The sequence below is a fragment of the Sabethes cyaneus genome, chromosome 2, assembly GCF_943734655.1.
Source record: "Sabethes cyaneus chromosome 2, idSabCyanKW18_F2, whole genome shotgun sequence".
Lineage (NCBI taxonomy): Eukaryota > Metazoa > Arthropoda > Insecta > Diptera > Culicidae > Sabethes > Sabethes cyaneus.
This window is the reverse complement of record NC_071354.1, coordinates 208,955,500-208,965,722: the sequence shown is the minus strand read 5'-3', so window position 1 is coordinate 208,965,722 and position 10,223 is coordinate 208,955,500. Positions and strand designations below refer to the sequence as shown.

At 37.4% G+C, this 10,223-nt stretch overlaps 1 protein-coding gene across 1 annotated transcript; it reads left to right on the top strand.

Annotated features, from left to right (window-relative positions):
* The first annotated feature begins 306 nt into the window (after positions 1–306).
* On the top strand, positions 307–1,993 carry LOC128738504 (fatty acyl-CoA reductase wat-like). The gene is made up of 3 exons (XM_053833693.1): positions 307–428; positions 491–1,089; positions 1,148–1,993. Exons 1-3 carry the CDS (start codon positions 307–309, stop codon positions 1,978–1,980), a joined length of 1,554 nt encoding a protein of 517 aa, XP_053689668.1. The 3' UTR covers positions 1,981–1,993.
* The last annotated feature ends 8,230 nt before the right edge of the window (positions 1,994–10,223 follow it).

Here is a 10,223-nt window from a genome sequence, read left to right as displayed (position 1 = left end):
TACTTGCCCCGGGGTGATGACTAAATCGAACGTACAAATTAGATAGGAACTATTCATAATATTAATAAGCAAAAATATTAAACACTTGTACCGTTCAACAATTCAGCCACGCGCGGGTAGGCACACGCAAATGCAGTTGTACCTCAACCGGTGACGGTGGTCAAAAAAATTAATGCATTCACAAGCTGTAAATTATTCATTGGGCTTCCCGACAGGAATTCGAACCCGTTAGCATCTTCAGTTAGGCACCTGCAGTGCTTTCGTCAAGACGGTTTAAGTTTTTCAAATAACCGGGAAGGTCACGCAATGAACTTGAAAGATTTTGAATCCTACCACTCGCCGTTGAAGGATTTCTACGAGGGAAAGATCGTTCTGCTAACCGGCGGAACAGGATTTCTTGGGAAACTTTACATCGAGAAGCTGATTAGGTGGGATACGGAATTATTTCTTTCTGATGTTTTGTATCATGAATGAGGTTTGCTCGTTTCAGATGTGGAGTTTCTAAAATTCTACTACTATCCCGAGCCAAAAAGGGTAAAACTCCATCGGAACGACTAACGTCGTTACTGGAGTCCGAGGCCATCTTCACAAGTTACAAGGAAAATCCGGATTTGTACCACGGTAAAATAAAAATCATCGATGGAGATGTGAGCAAGTATCAACTTGCGATCAGCAACGACGACATGTCGTACATCGTGAACAACACGAATATCATCCTTCACGCAGCGGCCGACGTGCGGTTTGATGAGTCACTGAAGGAAGCCGTCGAAACCAATGTCAGAGGTACCAGTGAGATGTTGAAAATTGCGGAAAATGTAAAAACTTTGGAAGTCTTCATTTACGTTTCCACCGCATTTTCTAACTGCAATCGGGAAATGGTAGAGGAAAAGTTTTATCAACCGGCGTTCGATCCGTATGCGTTGATTAAATTGGTTGAGCAGGACCAAGATGAGGAAAATTTTGAGGTAATCAGCAAGAAAATAATTGAACCGTGGCCTAATACGTATACGTTCACCAAATCTCTGGCGGAGGACATCGTGAGGCGATATTCGGACAAGTTTCCAACGGCTCTGATACGGCCATCGGCTGGTGAGAAATTAAATATTAGTTCTTAATTCGTAACTTTCTGCTATTATATCGATTTTAGTGACGACAACCGACAGTGATCCAATTCCTGGCTGGACGGACAACGTTTATGGTTTTAATGGGGTTGTCGTAGGAGCAGCCACTGGAGTATTGCGGATTTTTCACATCAACAACGATTATCGAGCGAACATCATTCCGGCGGATATTGTGGTTAATGCTACTTTGGCCGTCGGTTGGTACGCGGTTAGCTACCCATCGGAAACTAATATCATCAACTGCACCGCAGCGGATAACCCCGTCAGCTGGGGAATGGCTAGGGAGGAACAGCTCAAATGGAAAGGCAAAATCCCCAACAAAAATGCCCTCTGGATTGTAACCTACAACACTACAAGGTACTATTACGTGTCGGAATTTTTGAAAATCTTTTACCACGTAATACCGGCCATATTGTTCGATATGGCGCTCAGGCTCAAAAATCAGGAACCGAAGGTCCTGAAACTGTACCGCAAAGTGCACAAATTCTCCGAGGTGCTCAGCTTTTTCACTAACAACGAGTGGGAATTTCGCAACGATCACTACCACACGGTGATAGGCCATATGACCGAGGACGACCATCGGTATTTTCCATGTGATGTGAAGAAAATCGATTGGACCGAGTTTTTGGCCAACAATCTGAAAGGGATTCGAATGTATATTATGAAGGAATCGTGGGATACCCTGAAGGATGCCAAGAAAAAGTACCGCCGGCAGAAGCTGGCGCATTTAATCTTTTTAGGTGTGTACTATGGGGTTCTTTTATATGTTATCTATAAGGTTGCGAAGGCCTATGGTTTGTTAGAGGCGGTTGTTGAGTGGTTTTCGGTTGATATGGTAGGACTGTGTGAGCATTTGTAACCGGCATAATAATTTACTGATGAATTAAAAAAAGTTGGACCAATGTTGTACAATAAATACAATTGCTTCATTAATTGATATTTGGGCTAGCGTGGGAGCCTTACCAAGGCCAGTACAGATTACTAAAATTCCACATTAAAATTAAAGATTCAACCCCACATGATCCCCGTTAGTTGTGTTTCCAGCATAACTTCCACTAATTTAGATGCATCAATCTTAGCGACTAGCGGCTGTCAGATAAAAAACGAAGTCAAATCGACCGACCTTACTGAATTAAACATTCATTAAATATACTTACTGAATTCGTGAGTTGGTTTGGACGTTAGAAAAATGCACTAGTAAAGGAACTGGTTTTGATGGAATCGGCTATCCGCTTCTTAAAAATTTGCCTTTTCAGGGCAAACTTACTTTGTTGCGAACACTGAAATCAGGGAAAATTCCTTAAAATTGGAAGTATGCTGCGGTACCTACACCTAAAGCATCAAGAAAGGTAGGAAACCCAGAAGAATACAGGCTAATATCTGTAACTAGTTGAACCCGAATCTTACGATCCGGAAAATATAAATATCTGTTAAGAATTCAGAAAACTGCAGATACATTACATTACCCAGTGTTTGCGAAGATGTTTAATCTTTGTACTAGTTCTTTGCGTTCTTATATTGCATAATATAGCTCTAAGATGTTGTACATAAAAGAGTTATAGCCGAAAACTGAAACAGTTTTTATGGTCGTATTGGATTTTATTTAACTGAATAAAAATATCTGGCTGTTTGCAACATTTATGTAGTTTGATTAGAGTAAAATGTTGCTTAGAACATTCTTGATCGTTTGCTATCATTAACTCATTTTTTAAAATTTTGTGACTTGGTTCGGTCTGATTTAACACCGGCCATATGATATCGCGACAAGCAATCGAGTTGAGCAGGCGAGTTGAGCAGGCGAGTCGAGCAGTCGAATCAAGCAATCGTCGAGTAGTCGAGTCGAACAGTCAAGTCGAGTAGTCAAATCGAGCAGTTAAATCAAGCTGTTCTGTCAAGCAGTCCGGTCGAACAGTCGAGTCGAGCAGTTGAATCGAGCAGTCCACTCGAAACTCGAGCAGTTAAGTCGAGTAGGCCAGCCGAGCAGTTGAATCAAGTAGTCTAGTCGAGCACTTGAGTCGAGCAGTCGAATCGAATGGTTTAGTCAAGCAGTCTAGTCGAGGAGTCGGGTCAAGCGGTTCAGTCGAGCAGTTAAGTCGAACAGTTAAGTCGAGTAGTCCAGTCGAACAGTAAAATCGAGTAGTCTAGTCGAGCAGTTGAGTCGAGCACTCGAATCTAACAGTGGTCCAGCAGTCTAGACAAACAGTCGGGTCAAGCGGTTCAGTCGAGCAGTTAAGTTGAACAGTTGAGTCGAGCAGTTCAGTCGAGTAGTCCAGTTGAGCAGTTGAATCGAGCAGTTAAGTCGAGCTGTCGAATCAAACAGTTAAATCAAGCAATTAAGTCAAGCAGTTGAGTCGAGCAGTCGGGTTGAGTGGCCAAGTCGAACAGTTAAGTCGAGTTGTTGAATCAAGCTGTCAGTTGAGTCGAGCAATCAAATCGAGTAGTCTAGTCGAACAGTTGAATCGAGCAATCGGGTTGAGCAGTTGAGTCGAGCAACCGATTCGAATAGTTCAATCGAGTAGTTGAGTCAAGCAGTTCATTCGAGCAGTCGAGTCGAGCAGTTGAATCGAGCAGTTGAGTCGAGCGTCGAATCGAACAGTTGAGTCGAGCAGATGAATCATGCTGTCCAGTCGAGCAGTCGAATCGAACAATCCAGTCGAGTAGTAAGTCAAGCAAATGTGTCAAACAGTCGAATCGAGTAGTTGAGTCGAGTAGTCCACTCGAGCAGTTAATGAGTTGTTCAGTCATGCAGTCAAGTCGAGCAATCAAATCGAGCAGTCTAATCGACCAGTCCAGTCGAGCAGTTTAGTCAACCAGTTGAGCAATCGAGCAGTCCAGCAGTTGACCAGTGAGGTGACTGAGAATACAACCCATTGCTACGAAAGCATGACGTCCTGTCAGAGATCTGGTTTTCGGTACAGACATAAGCCTCTTATATAAAAAGATAATATAAATAATTCTTATATATAAAAATGGAAGTGAAAAAGTTCGCCCGCGCATCACTTGAGAAAGGAGCCTCCAATTTGAGCCGTCTTTTCTTTATTGCGTTCGTTTCCACCATCGCTATGTTTTTACGGCGAGAAAAGGTGAAAAATTTACTCGGAAGATAGGAAAACTCGAAAAATTAGTTTTCCATATAAAACCCGCAACGCATTGTATGCGCAGTGTCGTTGGTTGCTATGATCATCGTACGATTTTTTGCAGTACCGTTGTCGTATTCAAACAAACACGTGGCTACCTTCATTGGAATCGCCACATCTAATAATGCTAATAAACATTTTGGGGGTTTACAATGTCAGAAAATAACGAATCAATAGGTCCAACTTATTAATCAATCTAAACTCAAGCCTAAAGCGTCAGCAATAAAATTCGTTAATTTCATTCATTCGTTCATTCATTTATCAAATTTATGAAACAAACACAAATCATTTTTATTCCTTTTTACATCGGATGCGTAGCCAGAAGATCCAGTGCGGGTTAATAAAAGGTTTAAGCACTAAATTCACTAAATTGCCACTTCCCAATCGTCAAATGAAGAATACATTTTGCATATGTTAACGGATTATGAGCATATTCGGTTTAACTGGATATCAAGCTAATAAATCAACAGTAAGAGCATATGATTTACAATTTTTCAAAAAATAGTGAACGAAGCAACTATTATACATCGTATTTAAGGGATCAGTCCCGGCGTAGTGGTTAGCATTCACGCCTTTCACGCCGAGGACGCGGGTTCAAATCCCAACCCCGCAGAAGTCACGAATGACCCAAGCTGGTTAAAGTGACTATAATCAAAACAAAAAACCCGAATTAATCCACCTAGCGGCGTGACCTAGCCTTTCTACTGCCACAATAATCATTATTTAATTTCTCAGGAACATCTATAATTAACTTGACTATATTTTTAAATATCCGTTCCGTATTCCTCAAAATCCTTATTTGCCAGTAAAATTCACAACGTATTGCGTAGAATAATTATATTTTCTTTCCTTGGGTGCGTAAATACTTGTAAGCGTCATTTATGTTATTTGATGAACACCTTATTTAGTTTTATAATCGGTCGGCCTTAACTTTCGGGTTTCTGAGCCACATACGAAACTTGTTTTGAATTGACAATATGAAATATGTGTTCATAGTAGATTTTTTGATATTTTTTTTTTTGATTGGTTTTAGCCCAAAGGGTAGATTTTTTTTGATATTTTGATATTAATACCATGCGTTCAAAAGTTAGCATCTTTGAAAAACAGGAGTTCAGAAAAATTATTATTATACTTTGCTTTTGAAGAAAAAGCAAATCTACAACAAAATGATTAATCTCAAAATTTTACTATTAGTTTGTTTGGCTTCAATTTTGCAATATATCTGAATTAGAAAAAATAACTGAATAGAGCATTAGATATAAAAAAGAGAAATTGAACTTTTTCTTAGCTGGCGCTCCTTCAGATAATTATTTTTGCATGAAAATCAAAACTTGAGCTTCTTTTGAATGTACTTTCATGAAAAGATAGTCATTCATTAGCTTGATCGCATCTTTTTTACAATGTTAGAGGGTTAGGAAAACAAGATGAGGTCGAAAAATAGTGCACAAACTGCACCATAAACATGCTTGAGAATGAGAAATATGATCGATATGATTTCCAGTGCTTGTCATTTTTGATTTATTTATTAAAACATGTTACATGACATAAGACATCTGTCCTTTAAAATGTCACTAACGAAAACAAATCTTACAAAGTTACTACCGTGCAACGTTTACTTCCTATTTTTCATATAACATTTCTAAGCTCTAGTATCTATGGATTGAAAAGAGCATATATTGATGCGCAAAATTTGTTTGAAATTTGTATAAATTTATTTGGAAAATCAACTCACTAGTATTTTGATTCTATACACCACTATACTTATATACTTAAATTAACTGCTTTTCTCCGCTTTTTACTTTTCGTGTACAATTGTGAGTAACAGCAAGTGAAGAAAATGACAATTGAAATCTAAAATCAAAGAAAAGAAAAAACTTTGCAATTGAATCCCGCTATTTAATATTTATTTGCGACAGATACGTAGTTCGCCTACGACGTGCAGGCTTCATCAGTGTCTTATTTCAAAGCGTATACGTATCTCTCACGAATAAATATTAAATAATGGAATTTAGTCGGTAAAAGTTTTTTTCTTTTCTTTTATTTCAGAGTTCGTATTCCACTAAGAGGCTTCAAAAACTTCAGACTATTGACATTTTTCTCACTTTTCTTGAATTTCATTGCAAATTGTCATCACATACACATACATACATACATACATACATACATACATACATACATACATACATACATACATACATACATACATACATACATACATACATACATACATACATACATACATACATACATACATACATACATACATACATACATACATACATACATACATACATACATACATACATACATACATACATACATACATACATACATACATACATACATACATACATACATATATACACACATACATCACACACATTGAATACAATCATCATTTGATTGATATGTTTTGATTTCACACGTTTTAACGGTTTAATATACGGTGCTTAAGTGTTAAAGTTTGAATAACTTTTGAATGAACCGTCCGACTTTAAATAACTCGGTTTCGTTTGATAGATCTCAGCAGTAATTTTCAAATAATAATAAAATGTGTGATATTTTTCATTGAATTAATTCTTAAATGTTACAAAAACATGTTTTAAATACTATTTTTTCACATTTCTTTATGTAACTTTCAAACTACAAGTCCAATCATCATGAAATTTGGAAGTTAAGGGTTTGTAAGGCTCCTCTTTCATATGCAATCAATTTTGTTCAAATCGGTTAAGGGATCTATGAGATAATGAAGTCCCATATTTTTCGTATTTTTATACATAACTTTTGAACTAAAAGTCCGATCAGTATGAAATTCAATAGCGACCAATGGGACACCTAGACCTTTCATTTGACACTAAGAACATTAAAATCGGTCTAGCCATCTCCGAGAAAAGTGAGTGAGATTAAAAGCGTTACATACACACACACACACACACACACACACACACACACACACACACACACACACACACACATACATACACACACACAGAAAATGCTCAGTTTCCGAAACTGAGTCGAATGGTATATAACATTCGGCCCGCAGGACCTTCTTCCCATTTCCGGTTTTCTAAGTGATTTCTATACCTTTATACTATATATTTATATAGTAGAAAGGCAAAACATTCGTATTTAACTTTCAGTCGATTTCATTTCGTATTAGACTCTTTAGAAGTGTAAAAAGGTTTATAAAATGACGCTTTTATGTTAAATTGTTTTAGTGCGTGAATTACCAAAGGAACAATACAGCGATCAATTGATTTTGTGGAATAATAAAATTTAGTTTGTTTTGAGAATTGAGAATAACAGTTATCGAGATTCAGCAATGCAATTCTTTTGGGTAATTTTTATCAATAGATTTATGAATCAAAAAAAAAAAATAAAAATCTGATGACTATTGATTTTGAATACATATCAGAATATAAAATTGGTCCTTAAATTATCGAGAAATTCCAAAGTTGCAGCAGACGATATTAGCCGTCGTAACAAATTTTACAACAAATATATTAACATCCAGTATTACTATTTTTAACCAGCAGAGTTTATAAAACAAGACTCAATGCAACTACCACAAACACGACTGTTGATATTGCGGGGATTGGCAAACCAACTTTAACGCCGATATGCATTTCTTACTAATGACTTAATACAGTTGTTAAATTTAGACATTCTCTGAAATCACAGCGTTTAATAAACCAAACGTAGAACTCCTTAGACAACGGCAAAACTTGACTTATACCTAGAAAATATTCCTTTTTCTAAAACGCAGCAGGAGTTCATCTGAAGTTTACATATCGTATATTTAGCCCAATTTGTGGCAGTACGAAGTTTGCCGGGTCTTCTAGTTTATAGGCATAAAAATGGATTTCTATCTGTCTGTCTGTCTTTCCCTATGTTCCTTTTAGAATCGAAAACTACTGAACCGATCGGCGTGAAAATTTGCATATAGGGGTTTTTGATGCTAGGCAAGGTTCTCATGATGGTTAGAGACCCCTCCTCCAACTAAGAGGGGGGGGGGGCTCCCATAAAAATGAAATACCAGTTTCTGCATAACTCGAAAACTAATCAAGCAAATGGAACAAAATTTTACATGTGGGTGTTTTTGGAGACAAGAATTTTTTCTATGGTAAATTGAGATCCCTCCCCACTTTAGGAGGGGGTCTCCTATACAAATGAAATTCAAATTTCCTCATAACTCGAAAACTAATTAATCAAATGGAACCATATTTGGCATGTGGATGTTTATGGAGGCATGAATTTTTTCTATGATGAATTGAGACCCCTTAACTTTTTAAGAGCGGGGGCTCCCATACAAATGAAATACAAATTTCCTCATAACTCGAGAACTAATTAAGCAAATGGAACAAAATATGACATGTGGGTGTTTTTGGAGACAAGAATGTTTTTTATGGTGAATTAAAACCTCTCTCTGCTTCAGGAGGGGGGGGGGGGCTCCTATATAAATGGAATACAAATTTCCTCATAACTCGAGAACTAATTAATCAAATGGAACCATATTTGGCATGTGGGTGTTTTTAGAGGCATGAATTTTTTCTATGATGAATTAGGACCCCTATCCCTTTTTAGGAGGGGGGGCTTCCATACAAATGAAATACAAATTTCCTCATAACTCGAGAAGTAATCAAGCAAATGGAACCAAATTTGACATGTGGGGGGTTTTGGAGGCAAGAATTTTTTTAATGATGGTTTGAGACCCCTCACCCTGTGACAGGGGTATAAGGACTCTCATACAAGAAAAACAGAAATTTTTGCGTAACTCAAAAACTGATCGAACTCGAGAAATTATAGACTCTTTCATAAAACATTAATCAATAACAAGACCACCAAAAACTATCAATAGTAACATTTGATAATTCAACGCGAGACGGCCACAGGCCGCGAGTGTTGCCGGCGACCTGCCGTCAGAAGCGTCGGCCACTGCGAGGGGCAGCCCCCGTAGAGATCACCTCTATCTAGGTTTATTTATTTTCCTAGATCTACTGACCTCTATTACTTTCCTTCAGTTGGGTCACCCCTGCGAAATGGTACTTTCTACGAAAAGATTTTCCGTGAAATGGTACATCCCGCGTAAGGTTTTTCGCGAAATGGCATTATGCGAAACTCTATATTCCGCGTTATGGTCAACCGAGAATTGGTGGTCCGCAAAATGGTATTCGGCGAAATGGTTTGTAATGATGGCGAATATTTTAATGCTATCTGCTTTATTTTATCAGGCTACGCAATGGGGCGAGTTGTTTTCTACTTTACTGTGAGGAAAATTTGTAGGGCAAAAAAGAGTTAAGCAGTGTCACCTATTTTAATCAATTGAAAATAAATGAGCCGAAAATGCACTATTTTATTCATATTTCCAAAATCTTTTGATAGGATCATCTTCACAAATCACTTAACCATACATTTGATTCACACAAACACAATTTACTGGGTTTCCGACAAGAAATATGGTGAATTAAAAATTGTTTGTCCAAAAACGTACATTTTTCAGCTGCTGAAGGCAATCGCCACCTCGCTACTAACGAATCCATCACATTTTTCAACACTGATTACAACCACTCTAAAAGTAAAGCACTCAATTGTCACATACCATATTATTCACTCTCTTTTTTTGTATTATCTAAGGCTTTGTCACTAGCCGAAAGTTTTATTATTTTATAACAAAACTGAAAACAAATTCTGAACTGACGGAACCTGTTCACCAGTAGCAGCAGCTGCAGCAAAACTGATAAACAATCGTGTTGCCAAGATACAGTTTCGGTTCTGGAAATAAGAATTATAGGTTTGAAATTAACTGAAACCTCCAATGGTGAAAACGTGGTTCAATACTTTCAAGAGAAATGTATATTCATAATTAATTTTTCTTTATTAAAAACAACAGAAAAGACAGCTTTTTCAATACTTTTCGAAGATTTTCTCAGTGATTTAATGAAGCAACGATGCGTTTCAATGT

What these genes read in the sequence shown, in the direction of transcription:
- LOC128738504 (XM_053833693.1), top strand. Translation starts at nt 307, where the DNA reads ATGAACTTGAAAGATTTTGAATCCTACCACTCGCCGTTGAAGGATTTC. An exon ending in TACATCGAGAAGCTGATTAG is followed by an intron (nt 429 to 490) that starts GTGGGATACGGA and finishes TGCTCGTTTCAG; the next exon opens with ATGTGGAGTTTCTAAAATTC. An exon ending in TCTGATACGGCCATCGGCTG is followed by an intron (nt 1,090 to 1,147) that starts GTGAGAAATTAA and finishes TATCGATTTTAG; the next exon opens with TGACGACAACCGACAGTGAT.